This window comes from Chelonia mydas, chromosome 14 (genome assembly GCF_015237465.2).
Source record: "Chelonia mydas isolate rCheMyd1 chromosome 14, rCheMyd1.pri.v2, whole genome shotgun sequence".
NCBI lineage: Eukaryota > Metazoa > Chordata > Testudines > Cheloniidae > Chelonia > Chelonia mydas.
The window spans coordinates 14,642,782-14,667,522 of record NC_051254.2 but is presented as its reverse complement, the minus strand read 5'-3'; the positions used below and the strand labels follow the sequence as shown (position 1 = coordinate 14,667,522).

The window sequence follows — 24,741 nt, the reverse complement described above, 5'->3', positions numbered from 1 at the left end:
TCTTCCGTGCAGGAGAAGGTGAGGCTGAGGTACAGACTGACTTTCACTTTGGGAGACCAGCCCAGCACAGAGGTTGGGGAAGTGGATCAGTTTCCCCCAGTAGATCAATGGGGTAATCTATGACCCAGTGAGTCTGCCACAGTCTCCATGAGAGGACCAGGCAAGGATCCCAAAGGGACTGAAATGAATGTGACGTGGAAGGGGCACACATGCTATCCACTGGTGATGTTTAGCTTTGTTTACATGTCCTGACCACTTCGCTTGTAGCTTTAGTCTGGAATGTTTTACCTCGGGTTGAAGTGGGCCCGGGGCATCTATGCCAAGAATGAACTGAGTGGCAGCCAGAGAGAGGCTTTGCTGGCTGCTTTATCTTGGCCTCTGGGTGAATCTGGTTCTATCTTCCACTTTGTTATTAAACTTGAAATTATGGTGTTCTGGAAGGGAGACCTGTAGCCAGAAGGGGACTGGTCGGCTTCCTCCCTTGCTATTGGGCAGAGATGCCTACAAGCTGATAGGGTTATGATGCCATCCCGAGTTTCCTCGGTGCAGAGCCCTAATGTCTGTGCCTGCCCTAAGGCTTTTGTCTCGACACCAGAACTGAACCTTCTAGGCATGCTGTGCAGTAACCATTGGCTCCAAGACGGGAGGGTTTTTTTTTACAGTAAAATGACACTTCTTGCCCCCTCTGTTCTCCTCTCCAAGGGCCAGCCTAAGCCAGTGCTGCCCGTTCAGACAGTAATTGCGCATTGTGTGACACTCGCTTTAGTTGCTTTCTTTTATTTTATACTTCCAGCTGCCTCTGCACTGTCTGTCTTCCAGGCAGCTTGTGCTAATTTTTGTACTCACATGCCTGTACTGAATATTCTTCTGCCTTCATCACATTCCATAGTATGGGGGAGAGGAAATGTGTGTAGCAAGGAGGTAAAACCAACAGGGCCAAAGGGCTCCAGTTGTCTTTGACTGAGTGGGCAGCACAGGTTACACTGATAAAGGATGGCAACTACAGTGCAGCAGCCTCAGTGCAACCACTAATCAGGTGCAGAGGCTGGACCAGGGGTATGGAGAAAAGCCTCTCAGTTTCCCTTGTGCAGGTGGTATTATTATTAAAGTTGAATAGTGTGTTCTCTTAAAAAGACTAGGAATACAAGATGTAAATAGTAGAGCTATAGGACATCTAATGATAAGTGAGCAGATTGACGCAAGTAAGGCAGAATCCACTAGGCTGTGACGGTGCACTGCTGGGTTTAGAACCCTATTTTATTTGTTCCCAGTATTAAGTGGCTAAGTGCAATTGTCTCCACACGGGGAAAACCAACTGTATTTTTAAATCATGGGGCTCAGCTGAGTGAGCCCGCTATCTACATGACTTAGGAGACGTAGTTCAATACACTGAAAGTTTGATTCCAGCAGTCTCTCCCCCCACTCTTAATTTAAAACCTACACAATCCTTCAGTGACCTTTTAGCAAATTGTTTTAAAGAAGCATTTTTTCCTGTTTTAAGTCTGTAACCTTCCACTCCTGTGAAGACAGCATGCGGGGTGGCTGTATGGAAACTTAATTACACTAGACAAAGAATTTCTAGCAGTGCAAGGTACAGGCAAACAGATCTTAAATGGTCAGCCTGACTGTCCAGACTCAGTACAGCAGGAAGATACTCCAGCCTATTATAAGAATAAAGCTAAAATGAGGAAGTGCTGCTGGATTTAGTGGAGGTTATAAAACCCATTACTGTAAGCAGAGCTCGGAATTCTTTCTAGCCATCTTATACTTTCCACGGTGGCTCCATGTTTTTCTTCAGAGTAGTGAGAAATACGAACCACAAGGAGAAGTGACAGACACAGCAGATGCTCTGATGCGAAGGGGGCACTAGCCATTGAAAGGTAAGTGCAGAAGTAAAAATCCAAACTCAGCTTGCTAAGTGTCAGCGCTGGTTTGGCACTCAGGACCAAGGCGTGTGGCCTCCTCAGTTGTCTTTGAGTGGAAGATGCTCCTGGATCCTGAAAAAAAAAAGCAGCAGCTGTGTTCTTAAACTGATGGAAAGAGGTGGTGAGCAAGGAACATTCTTTCTGCTTTCAACGTGGGCCTCACTGGCATTGTAGACAATACATTTAGGGGCTTCGCTTAGCTCTTTAAGTCTGCCCAGGTGCTGTAACGTATTGTTAGGAAGCAGATTTCACTGCTTTAGATGCCTAGAAGTGACTCTCACGGTGGCTGTGAGGAAATCAGAAGAGCACAAGTGCTTTCTGCAGAATGGCTTCATCCTCCTTGTTAACGGCACTGCAGTGCCCATGCTGTACAGTCAAAGGGCAAAGTACCATAGTCTCACTGTGGGGAAAAGTATTGTACAAGCTTTGGAAATCAAACTATTTATGAATGTTACTTGTTCATAGATTGAGGTTGCAGCTTCATACTGAGCCGTCATTGTAAATATGTCTCCAATGCATTTGTTTTGCTGCATGTTAAATAAACTGTTTTCCCTACTTTGCTCTGTGTCTCACACTTTGTGACAAACTGAGGAGTAGGTTGCCGTTTATGGAAGCCAAGAGATTCAATCCACCAACCCAAAGGAGGTGGTGTCTGCTACATCTATCAGGTTTGAAAGGTGGGCTATTCAAATTCAGTTCTAGTTACAAGAGATGACACAACTGAAATGGTATCAGAGGCAAATGTTACACGTTTAGCTACCTGACTAACCATGTAGGTAAGCCGGGCAAGCATCCCCCTGCAAGCTGACTTATAGCAACCAAATCCTTCACAGGAATCTAGGGCCACAGAATGCATGTTGGGGACAGTTTATCGCTAAAGGAATGTGGAGTGGGGGGAGACTTCCTACATGTTCATTGTCATTTAAAACAACATTTAGAGAAGACAAACACTGGCACAAGAACAGCTAGAAATATGCAAAACAAGACATTTATTCTTAGAAAAGCAGTCAGTTTTATGTACAGTATGCCACAGAGTTACTTCAGTAGCCCTTTCTCATGATCCTTCCAACGTGCCCTCCTTGACAATAGCTCGGGCAAGGTTTCGTGCAAGAGCAAGTCTCAGGATTTCCACCTTGGTGGTCTCAAAGTCATCAACCTAGAAACAAGAATAGTTTTATGGAGACTTGCTTCCTCTTTCCCATGCTACCCCAGTTGAATCATCCAGTTGACCTCAGGCCAACATTACCTGGAGTTTCTGGTTGTCTGTCTTTCCAGCTGTCAGGTCCTCCAAGCAGCGCATCAATTCATAGGTCTGCTCTGCTGAAAATATTACCTGTGGGAAAGAGACTGTTTGCTTAAAACATTAACCACTTATCTAGGAGATCCAGAATGAGAGGCTCCGGAGGGATAGGTCAACGAGAGGAGAATGCTTCTGCATGCCCATGACTCCACTTGGACCACTTAACACCTGGTAAATTGTGGGTCTTGCACTTGTGAGGCTGTAATTTTCTGGATGGACCATAAGCCAGAGGAATGCACACTGGAAAATCCCAAATTCAAGCACCAAAAACAACTGTGCAAGTCTGTAGTAAGCCTAAATCCTCACCAATGTATTGAGTCTGCTACTTTGAAAGGAGAGGGCTGATTTACTGATTTACACCCCTATCCCTCACCACCTGCAATCCTAGTGTAAACATAAGGATTTCACAAGATGTGCATCAGAGATTAATTTTGTCCTAAGTGCCTCTGCATCCTCCTTGCCACCACTGGCCATGACTTTCACATGGCCACACATTTCTTGAACAGCCAAATCTAACTCATTTGCATGAGAAGTATGGAGAGTCGCTTGTGTCAGTCATGAGGGGTGGACACGTAGTTCTGAGATTCCCTGTCATATTTGTGTACACCTACTTCCAGTCAGGAAAAAGAGGGGTGCCTGTGGGTCAACAAGTATGGTGGTTGTGCCGTTGCATCAGAACCCCACATTCACCTCTTTCTGCTCCAGGAGGGGAAGAGCGTCAATTAACAGGGTCATCCAGAAGGAACACGGAGCAATACGAGCCGTCATCAGCATCAGGAGCAGCTTGGCAGCTTCAGAGAACCGTTTCTCACCATACAGCCGATGGAATTCTCGGTACTTCCCTGTGTGTGTGGTGGGCGAGGGGAGTAAAACGTTAGCTGCAGTCAGAAGATCCCAGGCTTTGGTTACAAAAAAAATAAGAGGGTAATCCTGCTAATACGAAGCCTGTGGTACAACTCCCAGAACTTAAATGGGTGGAAGACTGGGCCCTTTGGCAGGTCTGGGCTAAAGAGGGACACTGGAATCTTGTACAATTTATACATCCAAATAGCTTAATAAATACTGGCTGAGGACAGAAGGAAAACTGACTTTTTTTGATGTTTACCACTTGAGCCTGCTTAAAGGACAACACCCCAGTTTTGTTCAGGGCAATATAGCGAGTGTCTGTGCAGCATCTTCCAGAATAGCTCAGAAAACAGTTTTAAAATCAAACACCTTCTGCAAGTCACCATTTCCTTTAAAGGTGGCCTGCAAGGGAAGAAGTGGGCCTCTGCCCTGTGGACCTGCTTTAGAACATAACAGGGTTTGAAAGGCTTTCCGGAAAGCACTGATTTTTCTGATTGCTTTTGTTGGAAATTTAGATCTTTGTTAACCTGTAAGTCTCAGAACCTCCAGGACCTGGTTAGGAGAAGATCTGACACCTAGGAAGTGAAGTGGTTAATTGAGGAGGGAAGGGATTTCACCAAAAGACAGGCAGGTATTGACAGCGTATGGTTTGGTGCCACCAAGGGAAAGAAGTTGTGCATATACAAAGGAAGCGGATGGAGCCCTTCCGGTGCTATTTGGCAGAGGGCCAGCCCCCTAGTTCCTGTATGGAGTCAAGTCCTCCTCACTGTGAGCTTGGAGTTCCATGCTGAACAAATAGAGCTGCGGAGAGGTACTTTGGAGAGCTCTCAGTAGTGGGCAGAACTACCATATGGACAGGGTAATTAGCACAAGGGGGTTGCCCTTTTGTGGATCTAGGAAAATTGGCACATACGTTTTTCCAGGTTCTGATCACTAACTCCTCACAGGAAGCACCACTAGATAGGGAAACAGATGGGAAAACTAAATGCTTACTGAGTTAGACTTTAGTTTAGATTTATAAATCCCAGAGCCCTAGACTGCCCGGCACAAACGGGTGGAACATCAGAGACCTTCTGTGAATGCAGTTTGAGGTAAAACAGTCTGCCAACAACAGCAAGAGGACGGCACCCCAAACCACACACAGTAATTTGCTCTCTCCCTGACATCTCTAATGGACTCAGGACGTAAAGGGGAGAAGAAATTAAGAGAACCAGTAGCAGCTCCAGAGAAATCTAGGAAGGGTCTGCAGACAGCAGATTCTCACCAAGAAACGTCAGCCGATCACTGAGCAGCATGGAGGGCCCCAGGTTGTCGATAAGGTCCAGGTCTGAGAAGCTGCCCCTCTCACAATAATCCTTCAGGAACCTACAGGGAAGTGGCACACGCTGGAGGTCAGAGACTGGTGTTCACCAGGTTCAGCCTACGCTTCCCAGAAGCTTAATTACCCAATGTCACTCTGTTTTAATCACCCGCCCAAAGAGCCAAAACCAGTCCACGGAGGCAGGGCCCATTCAGATGTTACTGTGTATGTTTAATACACCCGTCCATGCACCCTTTATTTCTGTTGTTGTTCAGGATATTTGCAGTCACCAGGATTTGTTTTTCAAAGCAAAGGTGGAACAGCAGCAGCACAGCAAGCAGTCCTGAGGCAAAGAGATGCATAAACAGCTCTGCCAGCTCATAACAAAGGCTTTGTTTTTCTGCTGCACAGAAGAGGTGATAAGCAGCAGGAGCAAATTAAGTCTTAAGAGTTTTTCCAGTGGAGCCTTTATTATGCTGCTGCTTTCAGTGCCTGCTTCCTGGGTTGGTTTTCTTCCACATTCTGTTCAAGTAAATAGAGTCCCTCCCCCTCCTAAAACAAGACAAAAATAGCACTCCTTTCTCAGGTTACTCAGCCCTGAAATGTGAAATAATACCTTGCGCTTCTATGGCAGTTTTTCCCAAACAAATGGGTCCTGGGGGTTGTGGGAAGATTCTAGATGGGTCGCAGGACACTAAGCAAACATACACTTCTCCTAGCCCAGAGAGCAGGGTGGCCCCCGAGGAGTGTGAGTTGGAGATCAAGCCTGCCCCACGCTCGCCCAACAGTGTCAACTCCTGTCCCAGGGGCTGGGCCCAGCTCCTGCTCTGGGGCATTGTGACCTGGCACACAGGGTTGCAGTGCCACCCAGCTGCCCAGGATTAGGATTGCGATGGCAGGGCAGAGTGCGCATGTAGGTAATGGTGGATCACAAAAAAAAAAAAAAAAAAAAAAAAGACAAAATGCAGTTTGTGGGTCACCTTAGCAAAATGTTTGGGAACTAATGTTCTAGAGCATCTTCTACCCACTGATCTCAAAGTTACAGTTTAATCCTAGCTGAGACACGGGTACTTTCCCCATTTCCTCCAGCTGTAAAAAATGAAGCAGGTATATGATACGACTTGTCAAAGATCACACAGGAAGCCTAGAGCAGGTCAGAAATAGAAACCAGATCTCCTTTCTCCCAGCCCTGTGTTCAAACTAGTAGGGTGTTCCTCCTCCTGTACAGCCCCCTCACTGCCCACAAGATTAAGTGCTGAATAGTTTCTTCAGTTCAAAACTAGGATCTCTGTGAAATAAGGTTAACTTCCTCTGTTACCTAAGATTAAGTCAATCTGTAGGTCTTATCTCCCTATTCTTGTCCTCTCAGGATTGCAGAAGGTGGGGAGGAGAGTGGTAAGGAAAAGAGAAAGGGCTAAGGAAGAAGGATGTTGCAAGCATTGCATAATCCTTTGTCTCTGAAAGGGGTCAAGAATTTAATTCACTAGCACAGATGCTGCACTAGTTTGCCCTAAGGGGAGGAAGGTTCTATTCTAAAACAGATTGTCTCAACTAGCCTTCAGAAGAGCCTTCTCAGGACAGTGGTTCCCCTCCCCCAACCATTACTGCAATGTCTTTAAAAGGTTCTGCTCAGTCTAGAGAACAACAAAGACCCACCTGTCCGATATGAGCGTAGCAAACGCTGCGTCCTTGGCTCGGATGCTCCAGGACAGTGCTGAGCCTAAGCGATTGTTCCGCACAGCTTTCATGGCCATGATTTTACAGATGCTGCGAACTTCGGGATGAAGTGGGGAGAAGAGAGGAATGGAGAGTCAGTTTTTAGTAGTTACACCCAGGTCACTATAAGGCAAGGAAATGTCATGAAGAGTTAATCACCTTGTTCGTGCATCTGTCTCTGCTCACAGATCCTCAGCACCTTGAGGGCTTTTTGCTCTGTGTTGAGGGGGATTCGCTCAATATGAAGCTCCAGGTAAACCTTGCCATACTCTGGACAATGATCAAAATAATCTACCCCCAACTGCCACAGGCTACAAAAGAGGGGAGGGAAAGGTCAAATGTTCCTTCTAAGGAGAACTCTCAATTAAAGCACTTTATTATAGTCACAAGAGGGATTTGAGTCCAGATTAAGAACAGTAACACTCTGTAAGAGACCCCTGATTAGGTCACTCATCTTTGAGACTTAAATTGGCTTTTACTTTTTATCTAGTACTGATCCTATAGTAACCGCTCTGGAATACCACCACCTGCACCAGCTGCTCTGCACACTTCGGGTTGTGACATTTATAACTAGAAAAGACAAAGCACTAAAACTATGGTGTAGGGACTTGATGGACTCTAATAGATCTCTTCCCTCTTTAATTCATGGTTCTAGCAGAAGCAGCCCAAAGGCTTTGTCAAACAGCTTGATCGATATCCCTTTCCATAACACGAGCCACTTAATTGTGCTGCCTTTCACATCATTAACATGAAGGTTTCTCTTTTGTTGCCCAGTGTCAGTCTGGTATCTGAAAGCAGGGAAGGAGTTATTACCTGTGATGGGAAAAGAGCCCGGAGGCATACTCCAACAGGAGGAATTCACGCATATTGGAACCAAAACTGCAACAGAAAAGTAACACATTTTAATCCTAATGTATACTCAGACTACCATGTGATTACCTAATTTATTAATGACAGGTTTCAGAGTAGCAGCCATGTTAGTCTGTATCCGCTAAAAGGAGTACTTGTGGCACCTTAGAGACTAACAAATTTATTTGAGCATAAGCTTTCGAAACCTACTGCGCTGTAGCTCATGAAAGCTTATGCTCAAATAAATTTGTTAGTCTCTCAGGTGCCACAAGTACCCCTTTTCTTTTTGATAATTTATTAAGTGTCTCACACAATCCAGGCTACAAGTTGTTTTTGTTTTTTTAAGAAGTCTCTAAACTAGTCTATTTTTTTACATCACATGCACATCAAGGTTTTTTATTGCAGTGGGACCCCTCAGTACACACCCATTAACAGCTGCAAGGTTGTATCTCAATGAAAAGACTCTGCTGAAGCTATTGTTAATAAATACTTTTCATCCTAGAGTATCTGAGTGTGGTTTACAAACTCCACTGAAAATTGGCCACCTCTTGGGAGAGACATCACAGCTGCTGAATAGCATTCCACAGCTAAAAAATAATTTAGAAGATCCTTTAGCCAACTGAAACTGCAAGCGAAATTTAGATAGAACGCAATTACTCAAGTTGGAATTTAGCAAAGGCAAGAGGATTAATACTCCTACTTCATTCAAAATGTGCCATGAGATCTCTAATAACCAGTCAGTTATATTTCACCTGGAAAAACTTCACTGCCATCAGCACAGAAGACCCTAACATCACTCTGAGGCGCTGGTTCAGTATCAACTCAGAGGTGTGGCAGGTTGGCATTCTCTCCTGCAACATCACTTCTTGCAGCACTTGGATTTTCCTCTCTATTCCACAGGTTTCACTGGAATATACAGCACATCCCCTCTCTCTGAATCTCTGATATGTGGTTCTTCACCAAGAAAATACCACATTATCCTTCTATCACCACTCCTTATTTCTACCTCTGGACAGTTGAGTAAACAATGCAGAGGCACTTACTAGAGATTGTGAGACTGCAGGAGTTTGCAATGATCCAGCAGGTCAGTCAGATGAGCCACAAACCACCAGTTGCTCAGGGCGATGCTGCATTTACAAAAAGCAAAGGAAGAAAATATCAGCCTGTTAATCACTGGTTCTCAAACTTTAGCACCCCGACAAGGACCCCTATTTTGATTTAAAATTTTTCACAGATCGCCAAGCCCCTCTCTCAGCCCCAGGCTCCATCCCTTTCCCCGAGTCCCCACCCCCGTCTCACCTCTTCCCGCTCCCCCTCCCCCGCTCCCCCTCTTCCCCCCCTCTTCCTGCCCCCTCTCCTAGCATGCCCCGTCCCTCCCTCCCCCTCCCAGTGCCTCTTGCACACCACTGAACAGCTGTTCCCTGTTGCAGGAGGCGGGGGGGGGGGGGGGGGAAGAGGAGAATTGATCAGCGGGGCTGGTGGTCCCAGACATAATTCCGCCCCCTCCCATGAGCACACCCCATCCCTGCTCCTCCCCCTTCCTCCCAGTGTTGAACAGCTGTTCCCCAGGGTGCAGGAGGCGCTGGGAGAGAGTGAGGAGTTGATCAGTGGGGCCTGCAGACCCCCCTGAGGGAGTACCCTCACAGACCGCAGTTTGAGAAACGCTGCTGTAACTGACAAGTGACATGTTATGTTTTCTGGCAACATTTCCGACTGTCATAGAAGCAATACACTGCCCTAACCCTGCAGGCCTGCAGACGAGTGACACTATGTCACAGACCTAATGGAATGGTATTTTAATTGCCGTCTGGCCTTAGGTGTTCTTGCCAAAGTCTTTAAAAGGTAGATCAGAAAGGCTCAATCATTCTTCTTATGTGCACATATCTCCACATGCAGGCGGACTCCTCTCCATAAGAGATGCCAGCTTGCTGCTGGACTGAAGGCACAGAGAAGCAGTGCTGTATAACCAAGAAGTCAAAGTCTTACTAAAACTCAACCTGCATTCTTTAATCACTTGATGGATCTCGAACTCAAAGGCTGCCATTAAGATGCTGTCTAGAGGCTCAGGGCTGCTTTCTCCTCCCAGGAACAGGTTCAGGCTAGACTGTGGAAGCCCCAGAAAGACAAGACACAGTCAATGCAAAGGGCCATGGGGACAGTGCAGGAGAAGAAATGTATTTGGCTGCATCAGCCTTATTTAGACCGTTCTGGAAAAAAATTGGGGGTGGGGAGGGAAGATAGAGAGATAAACAAAAAAAAGTGACGGAAAGGGTTAAACAGGATTCATCTGTGTTTTCCTAGAACAGATTCAACGCTATGACTTAAGGAAATTAGCACAGGTATTTGCAGTTTGCAACATTCACGTAGAAACTGAACCAGTTACATGGCACACTGAAAACTCTTGGTCAGCTGCAAATTTTTCACGCACAGCACATGTGTGGAACTCCCTGCAGGTTGCTGTTCCATTTTCAAACTCTGTAGGAAAATCACACAAGTATCTGGACCCTGTAAAACTTCAGCCCTCCCAATGTGGTTTGAATGCAATAACCTCAGACTTACCTGTGCGTAGAAGCGAAGTTCCACTGGCTTCACAGTCGGATGGGAGTAGACAAGTCGGGTGACCAGAAAGTGGTACCAAGTAGTCATGAGCTCCTTCTTCTCCAGTATGGCGTTCTCATCTCCCAGCAGGATCTAGCACAAAAGAGAAACACCTCCATAAGCCCCCGAAGACTCACATCTTCATTACTAGCTTCATTCCTTTTAATCCCTCAGCTCTGCTTCTCTTGGCATCACGCCCCTAACAGGACATGCAATCAACAACAACTTAATTAAAACCAAATAACTAAGAGGAAAAGAACAGCAGCTCTTGGGCACGCCATTGACCAAAGCATTGTATTGAGGGGACAGTCTGAGCTGATGGTATCAACCTTGCACTTAGGATAGCAGATTTCAGCAGAGAGCCTCAAAGTGTTTCACAACAGTTAATCAGGCCTCGAAACATGCCCGTGAGCTCAGTTCTATAACCAGCATTGCTGCCCGACTTATGGAGAGGTGAAGTAAGGGGAAGCCATTTGCCGAAAGTCATGCAGAGTCCAACACTCTAAATTTCCTGCTTTAACCAGCAGACCAACCTTACCTGTGTCCACACAGCACTCCCAATCCCCAGTGGATGGCTACTGGTGCCTTCAAATATGTGACCATAACCTCCTTCCTTCCCAGCCACAACACACCTTGCAGATGGACTCCATGTGGGGATTAGAAGCAAAGGTCCCATCCTGGAGGTACCGCTGACATTCTTCATGCCAATGCTGCCATTTCAGTTCCATCTCAGTCAACGTCTGGGTGTTGCCAATCTGAACCGGGAAGATACATACATACTATAAAGCAAATGCAAACTCCAATCTCTACAATGGTCATTCAGTGTGACTCTCAAACAAGACTTTCATGGGCAGAACAAAACACTGGCCCCCGGCAAGGATTTTGATGTGTGCTGCTACCAAGCTTCTCCATCATTTCAGCCATTTAAATATCAAAGTGACAGAATGTACAGGAACCCACAGGGGACCACAATGTAGCATCTGCCGCCTTTTCACCATGAAAAGACCACTGCAGCATGTGCGGATGAAGTCTACAAGGAAAGTTCTCTGGGAGGTTGTGTAAGAACTGTCAATTGGAACATTTTGAAGAACTGGAAAAATGACTCCCCCTCCCCAGCGTTGAGTAAGAACAGGAATCACCGCCAAGGCCATGTTTTTAACATAATATGCTGTTCTCCCTGCATATGGGTCTTTTGGGTTGTTATAGAACATGTATGTTACAGCCAGAAGGCATCAGAATTCAGACATTTTAGTAGTCAGTAGGCCAGGATGTTATGTTATAGTGGCCCACAGGTGAGATGATACAGAGTGGACTACAAATGCCACCCCCACTACAGACCACTGCATGCATTATTCCCCAGTGGAGCTGTATGAGAAAGCTGCTGCAGGCATACAGTAAGAATGGGCATCTTCTTCATCAGGTCATCCAGAATTTTGCACATGCCCATCGACGTGGGGTTGGCACTGGCTTCCTTAGAGAGTAAGTGCCGTGCATCATCCATCCGGCCCTGCAGCACGAAGATGTCCACCTGCAAAAACCACCACAGTTCGTGAGCACCAAGCAGAAGCAATGCTGAGACACCACCTTCATGCAGAATCAGACCAAAGGTGAATTTTAACTGAGTTAACATTTGTGGCTTAGAAAAGTTAAAGGAACCAAAAGTGCTTAAACTACAGATCCTGTTAACTCAAATGCGTGCACAGCACAAGCCTCCTGGCACAGGGTGAAGGGCCCCTTTAAGAGGGAGGAGAGTCCATGACTCCTCAGCTGCTTCCCAGTTGAGTTTAAATGCACCTGGATCATATAAATGGAGAGACAGACAGACAGTGGAGGAATCAGTCAGGAAAAGGGCCTGAGAGAGACAAGACAGGGGGAGATGAGAATTGCCTGGGGAGGAGTGACCCAGACAGAAAAAGAAGTAGCAGAGGAGAGCTGGTATACAGAACCAGTGGGAAGAAGGTGAAGCATGACGGTGGTGGGGACTGGCCAAAGCTGGGGAACCCCTGCCAAGTTACAGCACAGTTCATGCAGAGGCCTCTAGGAACCAGGGGAAGAACCAGCCCTGGTTAGGGGAAACCAAACCCAAAACAAGAAGGTTGATGCTGGAGGGTGGATCCTAGGAGCAAGGGCAGGACTCACAGGCAGGGGGAATGGGGTGAATGAAACACTGCAGGAATACCCCCTGCAACACTCCTGAATGGGGAACTGTGGGAAATCACACCCAGAACAAGGGTTTGGTCCTGCAGGGACATTCCTTGAGCATGGGTAGGACTCTCAGGCAGGGAGGCCTGCGTGGGAGGAACACTGCAGGGAGTTCTCTCAGACTTCGAGCGATCAGAGAAGCATCATGGGGGGAAGTTTGACACTGGGAGCTCTCAGGTGGATAGCCTGGAGAGTGATGCCTTGGAATAAGGGTGTAAAGACAGAGAAGATTGGCGATGGACTCTCCCTCAAGAGGGTGAGCTGGAAATGGTGTCCCAGGAGGGGGCATGAAAAACTGCTATGAACCTGCTGTACTTGGGGATTTCAGGGAGAAGGGTTTTATACTGTAGACTATTGTATATGTGCAGGAATTAATTATGCCTAAAAGGTGGGGTTTTGAATCAGACATTGAAAGAGACTGTTCCTTTTATGGACGGACCTGTCATGCCAGGGCCTGCTGCAGGAGGGCACCCCAGGTGGGGTGGCCCTATAACATATCCCTATACTGTGCTGGCCCTGGCCTCTATTTTGATCTGAAATCCTCTCTAGGGGTGAAGGTAACAGTCTTCATGATGGCTTTAGCAACTATGCCAAATGTGAGTTTTTGAGATGCAATCTAGTGTACAAAGCCACTCATGAGGAAGGAGGGACAGAACACGCATGCAAATGTATAAACTCCTTTGATGGAGAGAGCACTAATTTCTTTACTCACAGCATTCCAGAAGTCTTTATGTTTTGATGGATTTTCACTGCTCAGAACTTCACGGACCATGCTGTCTACGTCACAAATATGAAGACGAACCCAGTCGAGGAGGTGAAGCAGGAGATGACCAGCTGTAGGCAGAGAATACATCTCTCCATCAGATCCCTGTTGTTTTAAGATTCTAACATTATTAGTTTCATAATATATTTCCCGCAGGCAAAAGCAGAGGACAAGTCTACCTAGTCCTCCGGCTCATTCATAGGATTTTTATCTGCCAAGCTCAATCCACCAAAGGCCATGGAAGAACAGCAGGCTGCTGCCAAATTAACAAACTCAGAATTTTGCAAACTGAAAGGGGATTTGCTCCTTTGTCTATTAACCTGCTCCATGACACAGAGACAAAACAAAGCTAGTTAAGATTGCTAGCTAACAACATTGCTGTCACTTGTCACAGGCACTTCAAAAACAAGAAGATGAATAATTATCATACATCTTATATTGCCCACATGATGCACATAGTTTTACTCTTCATTTTATTTTCCTCTCCAATCTGTTTTCTCTTCGCTGGAAACAAGGAGGAAAACTAGTACCAGGTAATTCATTTACTCTCAACAAACCACCATCAAATGGTCCAGTTTGAGAACCTCTCTTCTGGAGTGTGTGATTGAATAGGCATCATATGTTTACATATTTTGACTGCCTAAAAAGTAACTTGGATTGAAATCCTAGGCCAAATCCTCTCCTGGTGTAATTCAACTGACGTCAGTGAAGACACTCTAAAGTCAGTGGAGCTGCACCAAAGAATGTGGCCCCTAATGGGTAAGTGATACTTAGCATTTATATATAGTCTATGCTTATGAATTTAATAGTATTTTGTACTTAGAAGTTGTTTATGCTTGAAATTCAACAACCTGAGAAAAAAATTGTTTGATATCACACTTCTCTATTAATTTCAAGTACTATGAGCCCACTCCACTCTGTAGTACAGAGGAAGGCAAAAACTGGAACAGAAAAGAAAAGGGAAAGAGGTCTATTAGTTTAGGGCACAGTGCAAGACAGAGAAGACAACTCTTGTCCTAGACAGGAAGCATTAGGGGCAGGATTTGTTGCCACTTCCTGGCAACATTAGTATGACTTTTAGAGACATGCCAAGATATGTTCTGATGGGCACGTTATACATTTCTAGAACAAATACCTATGCAAACAAAAATACCTATTATCATCATTATACTCCAGTTCTCACCTGGCACTACTTCAACAAAAAGGATCTCACACAAGTTCCAGATCAGCTCCATCGCGGACAGAATAGAGACCTGAGGAGCAACAGGTACAGGTTTCACATGCAACAATCACTCCAGAATTTCCTAACATAGCAACCAAAGAAAGACATTTGAACCACAACATGTCAAATATCAGCCTTCCTCCTTATCCACTCCTCTGATAAGTTTACTACTTTGGACAGAAGTGTTTTACTAACATTTCAGAGAAGATCAGTACTCAAATGAGACACTGGGCCACATATTTGATTTAGGAAGTTTCAATGCTGCTTGCACATTAAAATAAAACATCTCCCACCTGTGGTCAACACTAAGATAGTACAGGAATTCTTTCTGACATTAAAGTTCAGGAATCTAAGAGACCTCAATTGAAAGCTACAATGTTTATTTTGGTTCTCAGTGAGACCTCAATTGAAAGCTACAATGTTTATTTTGGTTCTATAAAGATAACTTAGATCTGAATTTATAACCCAAGGAAAAGTTATGATAGAGAGAAAAGGCCAATACGGCAACATTAATGCTGACAAGATAATGCCACGGCTTGTATTCTTTACTCTTCCTGGACAATAGTTCCACTATTGCTACAAGCCTCAGCAGTTTTGGGGTGGGACATCAGAGAGGTACGATCTAAGGGGGGGGCTGGGGTATTAGTTCATGGTTGGATTTTGTTAGAGGGTGAGAGTATCTGAGGTCTATAAAATTGGATCTATACATAGATTACATCAGAGCAACCAGAGCTCTCAGATAACTCCTACAACTTGTGTCTCTTACAACATTAGCAGCATACTGCTGCCTATACCACCAATGCAAAAGACTAAGGAAGCAGATTTAGAGCATATCATTGTCACAACACACTTGCCTGGTGTATTTGCCGGCAATAGGTTTTTTTTTCCGGTTGTGACTAGATTTCACAATACAATGTTTTCTAAATTACCTGGGTGCTGTGCTGGCATTGCAGCTCAGGGTCCCGGGTAGAAACTGAGGGAAGAAAGAGAAAGAAGTCAAAACACCCCAAAAACATTTTTCCAGCCCTCTGGTGACACTGCTCAGAAATGAAGCAGTTTCACGTTTGGATCCAGTGATATGTGTGATCATTCTCCAGTCTCGCTATCATAGACTTTTAAATGTTATTAGATATTTCCTTAGTTACTTAGCACCTTTTATTAAATTTTGTACAAGTTCTGATCTCTTTTATAAGTGTGACAGAATGCATAACATCATTCTGAGAGCTCTGTGAAAAGATAATATTCATAAGATGTTATAGTAGTAAGCATCCTTCAGTCTCGAGAGACCAGGGGTATGCACCTCTGAGAGGTAAAGAATTTACTCAGTTGGTTTTATGGCAGCTGTGATCGTGGCTGAAGAGACCCACTCGAGAGACAATCTTTGTCATATCGGTCACATTTAAAGATGTTTTGATAACCTCCAAGCACCCATTAAAGCAGGCACACTGTGGCAGGACAACATCCTATTGTCTGGGGGCTGCCCAGTTGTATGCGGGCGGTGGTTGTCTAGTGAGATATGATGATCTCTCCCACCATCGGAGACAGCCCCTGATCTATGCCAATCGAGTAAGAGCTTAGAACTGGTGGACTGCTGCCTCCCGTGTTGTGTCGATGCTCGAGGTGAAGCTGGAGTACCTCTCCAGGACGCAAGCCTGGACAGATGATATGGAGGCCCTGAGTTGCCCATGCATCAGCTCCCCCCTCCTCAACATCACCGGTAAATCCAGAGGAGAGGAAGAACCAATACATCTGGTACCCAATCTACTGCAGGAGTTGCCGGAAAGATACTAAAATATTAGTACATGACCGCCTTTGGAGCTCCACTCCAGATTTTCTGTCTGAGTTTATTCTCATAGCCCTGTATTCTCCTGAATTCCCCAATAAGGCAGTGGGGCTTTTCTGTCAGGGGTTGCTCCCTTAGCCTTACACCCTCCCGGGCTACCCACAAGGCAGTGGATTTGATGAGGTAGTACATCTACTCTCATTACGGTAGCAGGCATCGCCTGACCTGACTTTCTATGATGTTATATCTGGAAACAATTTTGGTTGCTGGACTGTATTTCAACATTGATTGATTGTGGTAACTGTCCTGCTAAATGTCATTATTACATATATGATATACGATGCTCAGCGGTACAAGAGGAGTAGGAGTAAGGAAGAGAGCAAAGTTATAGATGGGGTGCCACATGCAAGAGAGAGCCTATTAATTAAACAGAACAAGGATGGCACCAACTGTCATCAGACTCTGCCTAAAAGTGACAACAAAACAGGGACATTACACTTGTAATAATGATCCAGTATGGTTACCTACTCTTCTGACTCTAAGAGTTAGAAGCTGCATTTCCCAGCAGAGAAGATGAGAGGGAATCCTAAATTAATGGAGTGACAAATAAATAATGAGAAGCCTGGCATTCTAAGAGGGACAATAAGAATGACTGTTTGAGGCAGTTAGAAGTGGGAGATTACAAAGTATCTTGAGAAAAGAAAAATATCAGATTTGTGAAGCAGCTGAAAAGATTAAGGAGGGAATCAAAGAGTAGAGAAATAAATTAGAAAGAATAAGAATCTTAAAAAGTGAGTGCAAGAGTAAATTCTGAAAATTCAATTAAAAAATAATGCACAAAGTCTCTCCCCTAGGTTTACAAATTGACATGGCACCAAGGGAGTGGAACTGCAGTCTCAACAGTTACTGAAATCTGAAAACACTTTTACAGCAGTTATAACAAATTGCAAATGTTATTTTTATGGTCTCGAATACAGTCTCTTCTTAAATGGAGAACTTACTAGCCAACTGGTGCATCTCCTCCATACAGGCTCTTATGACTGAACGGTAGTTTTTACTCACTCGAACCAATCTGCCAAGAATACAAAGGCTTTCTTTAGAGATTTATTTATTGTTAGCTTGTACCTATAGGCTAATAGGGCCCCGATTCTGCACGTTTCTCTGCAGAGGCAGACCCCTTCTGCACTATACTGAAGTCAGTGGGGCTCCACACAGCCAAGAGGTCTGTCTACCTGCTGGATTGGGGCCTAATTTTGTAAAATAGATATTGGAAACATTAGTTTCACAATATTACAGAGGATCAGCTGCTGAGAGAATGTCAGTTTCATTATCTTCCTCATTGGATATAGATTCATATGTTTGGTAGAAGGGGAGCAACATATTGGTCCTTTCCTGCACAGCATAATTATTATTGTATCACCTTGCCTCGCTTCCTAACAAGACAATCTGTAAAAGGCAAATACACCAGTCAAAGGGGAGTTGCTCTCCTACCTCATGTCTATAGATGAGGCAGTATCCATCAACAGTGAAGGAGACTGGGTATAAATAAAGGGAACAATCAAGATAAGAAATGTTTCTTTAATAAATTCAGTAAATGAACAACAGGTATATACTGTATGAACTGTACCTTTAATAACTCTCACAAGGTTACCACCTAAGGAGATGCATGGACACCACACTATTTGGGAAACAGATCTGAAGGAACCCTTCCCAACCTGCCTTCACCCTCCACTATTAAGTGGCACAGAACAGTCTATCTGAATTGCACCTCACTATTGACAAGTTCTCTATGGGGGACAGGGAAGCTGACATGTTCTCTGTTTGTTTCAAAACTATCTATCATTTCTGTTTACTCACTGTGCTTTCCTTGACTTCCCAGCCAGCTCTTCCTCACTCCTCTGGAGTCCAACAAAGATCCCATGGGATTCATTGAAGAGTTTGCGTAAGGTCTGCGAGTACACATCTTGATCTTTGCGAACAATGAAAATGTTGGGGCAGCCTGGCCTTTTCTCTGCATGTTCTGAAATGAAGCATGTAAACCATAAAATAACCAAATGAATGCTCTGCTGTGTCTAATGCAGATAATCCATCTCAACCCTTCAAAAGTTAAAGCCTACAGTAATGGTTCTTAAAATATTAACTAGGAATTTATTTGGTAAGAAGTCTAAGAGTCAGCACAAAAAAAGGGCAAGAGGCACAGAACTACTGATAAAATATCAAACACTCTGTAAAACTCAATTCCAACAAAAACCGCTAATAATTTGTGCGTGATAATGAAAATACAAATCTCTTCAATATATTAATTCTTAAGTCTGATCACCTATGCTTTATAAACACTGACTGAATTCTCAACTCTGACACCATTTGATGGTGTTCTTGAAGCCTCAACTCCTGGAGTCAAATGACTGCCCAGGAAGTTTCTAGCTCTCATGTTGCAGAACAAAAATTGAAAGAACATGATCTGAGAGTACCCCAAACTCTTGGAAAGGCAAATAAAAAGAACTCCAAATTTATTTTCAAATATCTCATTTTAAGCCAATTTATTTTGGGACCTAACTCACAATTTCTGAACACCTGAGGTTAGGCATACCCCTGTTCACTCTGCATTAGTAGTTAGTAAAATCCACCAAGATAAACACTCAAGAACGAAAAAGAAGTTATCCACCTTTTGGGAACAAAGTTTCATACACCAGCATCTCTCCAGGTCCCCATGCAAAACACATTTGCTTCCTGCTGGAGTCCACCCCAGGAATCAGCTGTTAGGAAATAGGGCAGAGGGTTTGTCAAGAATGCAGCTGTTCTCTAAGAGAATTGAACAGGCAAACACGATTCCTCTTCCCCTTTTAGGGTATGTTTACCCTGCATCCGGGAGTGAACCTCCCAACTGGGTCCACAGGCTCATCTATACAGCCATTTTTAGCACACTAGGGCCAGCCCCACTAGCACAAGTCTGTCTACACGGGCTGGGAGTCTTGCTCTCAGATGCAGTAGACACATGCCCTCAGTTTTCCCATCTGTAAAATGGGGATAATGATACTACCCTCCCATGTAAAGCACTTTGAGATCTACTGCAGAAGGGCGCTGGGTGCTGCTCTGATTATCCCTGCATCTTTTTGCGGGAGGACTCATTTGTGCTAAGGAAGGAAGACAACCAGTAATACACATGCACGAGGTCGAAAAGCTGAAGTGATCCACAACAGTTCCCTGCCCCCCACAGCCGCTCCCCTCTACCCCGCGTGCCCCCTCGCCCGTACCCTCCCCCACCCTAGAGCTCCTGGCAGAGGGCGCCAGCCCCCCCAGCAGACGGGGGCTCGCTCTTGTCCTACAGTAAGCGGCGACTCCACGTCCAGCTCCTCCATGTCAGCAGCGGGCTCGCCGGGCCGGGGACGGCGACGGGCAGCGGAAGAGAACGAGCTCCGCCGCCTCAACAGATGGCCCGCACCCAGGGAGCCCCGCCCACCGCCAGGCGCCGGGCCGGGCGCCGCGCAGAGACAGAGGCCCCTGGTTCGGGGCTGCCTTGGCGATGCCTGCAGAACTCTACTCCTCCGGGCCCTCACTGCTTCAAGCTTGCCCTCTCGATCAGCTCCCGGGACGGGATGGGGACTAGTGTGTGTTAGAAAGTGGGGGGGATACAGTCTCCCTGTGTGGGCTTTATGTTGAGTTTGGGGAGGCCCTGAACTGGACAGTCCGGTGGTGCGACGGGCTCCGGAAGGGCCCCGCGAAGGTATATAGGCGGGAGAGTCGGCGGAGGCGCGCCAGTCAGTCAGTGTGTGGTGGGGTTTATGCTGCGTGTGGATGAAGTGGGGGTGGGGTAGTTGGCAGCCGTTACCCGTTTCCTGGGTCAGCTACTGGGGTTTCTTCGGGAGCCCGGCTTGTCCGTAGGTCAGGCCTCTGGTTGTCCCTCCCTAGCGCTGGCAGGGCAGCTGAGCTGCTCGCGGGAGGGCGTTGCCCCGTGCTGTGGTTGTCTCCCTTGATCCTGGTGACGGCTGTAGGGCGCCCTCATATCGCGCCTGTGGGCAGCGGCACCCCCTCAGGATGGAGCGGGAACGCCGGGGGGTATTGGTGTGTTCCCGTGGGGGGGGGGGTGCTTCCCCATCCCTGTGAGCCCAGAAATAACTCGGGGGTGAGAGAGATCGTTGTCCCAGCAGGGCTGGCGGAAACCCCGTCTGCTGGCCTCGTCTTTCTCTCCGTCTGCATAGGTGGGGAGGATGGAGTAAATTGGTGTGATGGAGGGGGCTGCCTGATCTGCTCCACATCCTGGGCCTTGCTGCTGGTAATCTATTCTGCACACTGATGGGTATCATTATCTGCATGAGTTGAGGTGTGGAAAGTGTAGTTATCCATCCCTTGCCACCCGGGGACCCTAAGCTGGCATATGCCTCCCCATTTATGATCGTCATTGTTATAATTTTTCTTCTTGCGAAGGGGCTCAGAGAAACTTCTTAATGGTTGCAGTGCCTACACAGGTGCTCTTGAACAATGACAAACAGGACAGCAGATGGCTGGGCGCTTTGAAATATTACTAGCCTCCATCCATCTCACCAGGCTGACTTGGGATCATGAAGTTAGCATGGGATTTCAGGTTCTCTGTTCTCCCCTCCTTTGGTCTGACAATTAACTTCTCTAAGAGCCCCAGATGCCCAGACGGGCCTTGCCTTTCATGCAGTATCTGGCCATGGCCAGAGGGTGCTGGTCCTAGCCTCTGTGCCTACCTAGGCCAAGCTAGGGAGTTGTCAGGTCAGCATGAAACTTCATCTGGCCTTTTTTGGGGACCTTGAAGCTTTTCAAGCTATCTGGGAACATGGCAAACAGCAAACCCTTTCTTGAATTCACCACTTGCCTAGCCAAGAAGCAAAAAAGCATTGTGTCCTGGAAAATTTGAAGTTTGTTGAAAAATGAAGTGATTGATTAGTTTTTAAATCTTATACTTTCTAAACCAATCTCATAAAGTTGGGGAGGGCGAAGAGTCTGATTGTGAATGATGAAGGTTTGGAGTGGCATTTTCTACTTCATGCATAGAACTAGAATTAATGCAAAGTGAAAGCTGGAGGTTATAGTGGATCACAAATTGAATGAGTCAGTGTGATGCAGGTGGAAAAAAGGCTAAAATCATTGAGGTGTATTAACGAGTATATGTGAGATACAGAGGTAATTGTCCTATTCAGTACTGATGTCTCAGCTGGAGTACTGTCTAGTTCTGGGCACCACACTTAAGGAAAGATGAGGGTATTTTTGTTGCCCTTTAGAACATAGTTTGGCAGAAACAAAATAACATCTTTCTCAGATGTTTATGAGATGAGCATGAAATTGTACAGCACATTTGTAAAGGGCATGTGACAGAGTGATATCTATGGCTCTTACTGAAATGAGAGCATTTAATTTCTAAACAATCCATGTATGGAAATGAACAAACTTAACTCTGTCTTGTAGTGACATTCTGCAATAACTAGTGTTATGATTAAGGTATTTTGTTTGTAGTCCCAGATTAGATTAAACTATTTTTTTTTAAAGACATGTTAGAAGTTTTCCCTTTATGGTGTCAGCAGAGGGCAGAATTAAGGTTGGTTGGGTACCTTAACTTGCAGTTTTTAAACTATGATTTGAGGACTTCAATCGCTCAGACATAGACGAGAGGTTTATTGCAGGAGTGGGTGGGTGAGATTCTGTGGCCTGCATTGTGCAGGAGGTCAGACTAGATGATCATAATGGTCCCTTCTGACCTTAAAGTCTGAGTCTAACTGTGTATTTCCACACCTTAACAGAGCTGGTCGGAAAAATTCCGACAAAACATCTTTTCATCAGAATTTTGCTGATTCATCTAAAACAAAACGTTCCATGGAGGTGGTTCAATTCCACAAAGTTCTGATGGAACTCAGGGACGGTTCTGACAGAAAAGCTGACTGGCTTTCTGCCACCTCACCCACCAGCTACTCAGCAGCCCATCTGGTGGGGCTTCAAAGGAGCCTGGACTTCTTGACCCGTCAGCAGCTTGCCTGGCTCCTAGCTCATTGGCAGCCCAAGATCTAGAGCTCTAGGTTGATTTCCTGAATTTATAACACTTGATTTTGGGACAATTATAGCACATCCCTCTAATATATTTTATCCTTAAACTACTACTATGTTCTCTAAAGTTGAACTCTGTTAACATTATTTTTTGTCTGTGAATGTCCTTGGTTTTTAAAATTTTTTTGTCATCCACAAGCACTAACCAAGAAACCCAAAGAGAATATGACCATGTAATGTTTCTAATGATTTGTGGTATCAACTTTGAATCATTCTTTAAATGTTAACTTTTAAGAGCAGATTCAGCCCCTACACCAGAACAAGTACCACTGGCATCACAGTTCAGGCAAGTTCTTTCATAGTTAGGGGGTGGTATAGAAGAAAGTGCAAAAATTGTTTGTAGGAGAAACAAACAGGGAGCAGGTTAAGGCAGCATTGCCAGAGCAGAAGGGCAGATAAGTAGGGAGAGGCAAAGATGTGAATAGTTTTGATGAGAACAAGAAGCTTGACCCTATGCAGTGGAATGGGAGTGGGTGGGGAGGTCCCATGGTAAGGAAGATGATCTTAGCAACTGTATGGACAGAAATGGGGTGATGTTGGTTTTGGGGAGGTCGGAAAGGAGGAATCAAGTTTGGAGATGAGGGCCTGAACAAGAGTCTTAGCTGTGTGGACAGAAAGGATATTAGAAATGTTATGGAAGAAGCAGTCATATTTAGGCACAGCATGGACGTGTGGGTCAAGGGATAGCAAAGGAGATAAAAATGCATCTCTCCTGCCGCGCTCTCCAAAGTTACTGGTCTGAGTAACAAGGAGGGTGGTTGTGTTTTCATAGGTTTCAGAGTGGTAGCTGTGTTAGTCTGTATCAGCAAAAACAACAAGGAGTACTTGTGGCACCTTATAGACGAACAATTTTATTTAGCATATATCTTCCTACTGTATTTTCCACTCCATGCATCTGATGAAGTGGGTTTTAGCCCATGAAAGCTTATGCTAAATAAAATTGTTCATCTATAAGGTGCCACAAGTATTCCTCGGTTGTTTTGTGTTTTCATAGTGACAGGTAGTGATTAAAAAATTAGTTCACTTTTAACCGGGATGGATTTAAGTTGACATGAAATACCCAGGAAGAGCTATCGGAGAGACTGAGGTGTGGATTGGATTGAGGGAGTCAGGTCAGAAGTGGAAAGATAGAATTTCAAGTCATCAACGTAATTGGAGCTGTATGGGTAGAAGAGGTCACCCAAGGAGTGTAAAGAGAAGGGACCATGAAAACTGTGGTGTCCAAATGGAGAGTAGGAAGGAGTTAGGGGAGCAGGGTGGTAAGAGGGGTCACTGAAGGTACAACCAGAGAGGTAGGAAGAGAAGATTTGGAGGAGGAAGGCAGGGTAGATGGTGTCAAAAGCAGCTGAGATCTCAGGGGAAACTCAGGATGACGTAGAGATCCTGAGATCTGGTTGTGAAGAGGTCTATTTAGTGTTTCAAATTTCCTTATTAAAAAGCTAATATGGCTGCACTTTGGCTAATCACATGAAGCATTAAAAGTATGGTTCCATCTGAAATGTGACCCTATAAAAATACCATTGTGAGGAGACTCGCTTATTGTCTCTGATTTCTAGGTCAAATTTGATTAATTTACAGGTACATATTAGTTTTTAATAACCACCAACAATGCAAATTCATCCTGGGTTCTGAAACCTAGATTTACCTGTAATCTAGATTATACCTTTAGTCTGAGCCTTTATTGTGGTGTTTTTAAATAGTTTCCATGTGTCTTGTAGGCATTTCACTCTTGTATCTCTTCCTTTTAATTTCTATTTAACTAGCTTCCTCATTTTTGTGTAGTTCCCCTTTTTGAAGTAAAAGTCTACTGTGGTGGGTTTCTTTGGTATTTCCCCCTCTACAAGGATGTTAAATTTAATTGTATTATGGTTGCTATTACTGAGTGGTTCAGCTATATTTACTTCTTGGATCAGATCCTATCCTCCATTTGGGACAAATCAAGAATTGCCTCTCCCTTTGTGGGTTCCAGGACTAGCTCTTTCAAGAAGCAGTCATTAATATAGTCTAAAAATTTTATCTCTGCATCCGGTCCTGAGGTAGCATGTACTTAGTCAATATAGGGATAGTTGAAATCTCCTGTTACTGGGTTTTCTGTTTTTGTAGCCTCTCTAATTTCCCTGCATATTTCACAGTCACATCACCATTCTGGTCAGGTTGTTGGTAGTATTCTCATA

At 45.0% G+C, this 24,741-nt stretch overlaps 2 protein-coding genes across 6 annotated transcripts in view; one reads left to right on the top strand and one right to left on the bottom strand.

Annotated features, from left to right (window-relative positions):
- Positions 1-2,480, top strand: part of GGA3 (golgi associated, gamma adaptin ear containing, ARF binding protein 3) — a 31,845-nt gene extending 29,365 nt beyond the window's left edge. For both annotated transcript variants that reach the window (XM_037913355.2, XM_043528564.1), the window contains exon 17: positions 13-2,480. In XM_037913355.2, the coding sequence (XP_037769283.2) occupies positions 13-123 (111 nt within the window). In that variant the 3' untranslated portion in view covers positions 124-2,480. The remainder of the gene's footprint in view (positions 1-12) is intronic.
- Positions 1,226-20,127, bottom strand: NUP85 (nucleoporin 85). 4 transcript variants are annotated; one of them, XM_037913358.2, is made up of 20 exons: positions 19,831-20,127; positions 19,170-19,260; positions 18,362-18,524; positions 17,506-17,576; positions 15,651-15,694; positions 14,683-14,752; positions 13,449-13,570; positions 11,928-12,062; positions 11,167-11,289; positions 10,496-10,627; positions 9,934-10,040; positions 8,980-9,063; positions 7,901-7,966; positions 7,247-7,398; positions 7,028-7,145; positions 5,336-5,436; positions 3,916-4,067; positions 3,172-3,258; positions 2,947-3,081; positions 1,226-1,997 (listed from the first exon to the last, which is right to left on the bottom strand). In XM_037913358.2, the coding sequence occupies exons 1-19, from the start codon at positions 19,861-19,863 to the stop codon at positions 2,980-2,982; spliced, it is 1,953 nt and encodes a 650-aa protein (XP_037769286.1). In that variant the 5' UTR covers positions 19,864-20,127; the 3' UTR covers positions 1,226-1,997; positions 2,947-2,979. The 4 variants fall into 4 exon arrangements, with proteins under 4 accessions (XP_037769286.1, XP_037769285.1, XP_043384500.1 ...); XM_037913357.2 differs by lacking the exon at positions 1,226-1,997 and having other exon boundaries at positions 2,898-3,081; XM_043528565.1 differs by lacking the exon at positions 1,226-1,997 and having other exon boundaries at positions 2,898-3,081; positions 19,170-19,304; positions 19,831-19,968.
- Positions 20,128-24,741: the final 4,614 nt, after the last annotated feature.

Bases quoted from the DNA above. Each gene is read 5' to 3' on its own strand.
- NUP85 (XM_037913358.2), bottom strand. From the start codon at position 19,863: ATGGAGGAGCTGGACGTGGAGTCGCCGCTTACT. The intron at 15,695-17,505 runs GTAAGTTCTCCA...TTCTTCCCTCAG, and splicing joins GGAGATGCACCAGTTGGCTA to TTTCTACCCGGGACCCTGAG. The intron at 3,082-3,171 runs GTAATGTTGGCC...TCTTGTTTCTAG, and splicing joins CAGACAACCAGAAACTCCAG to GTTGATGACTTTGAGACCAC.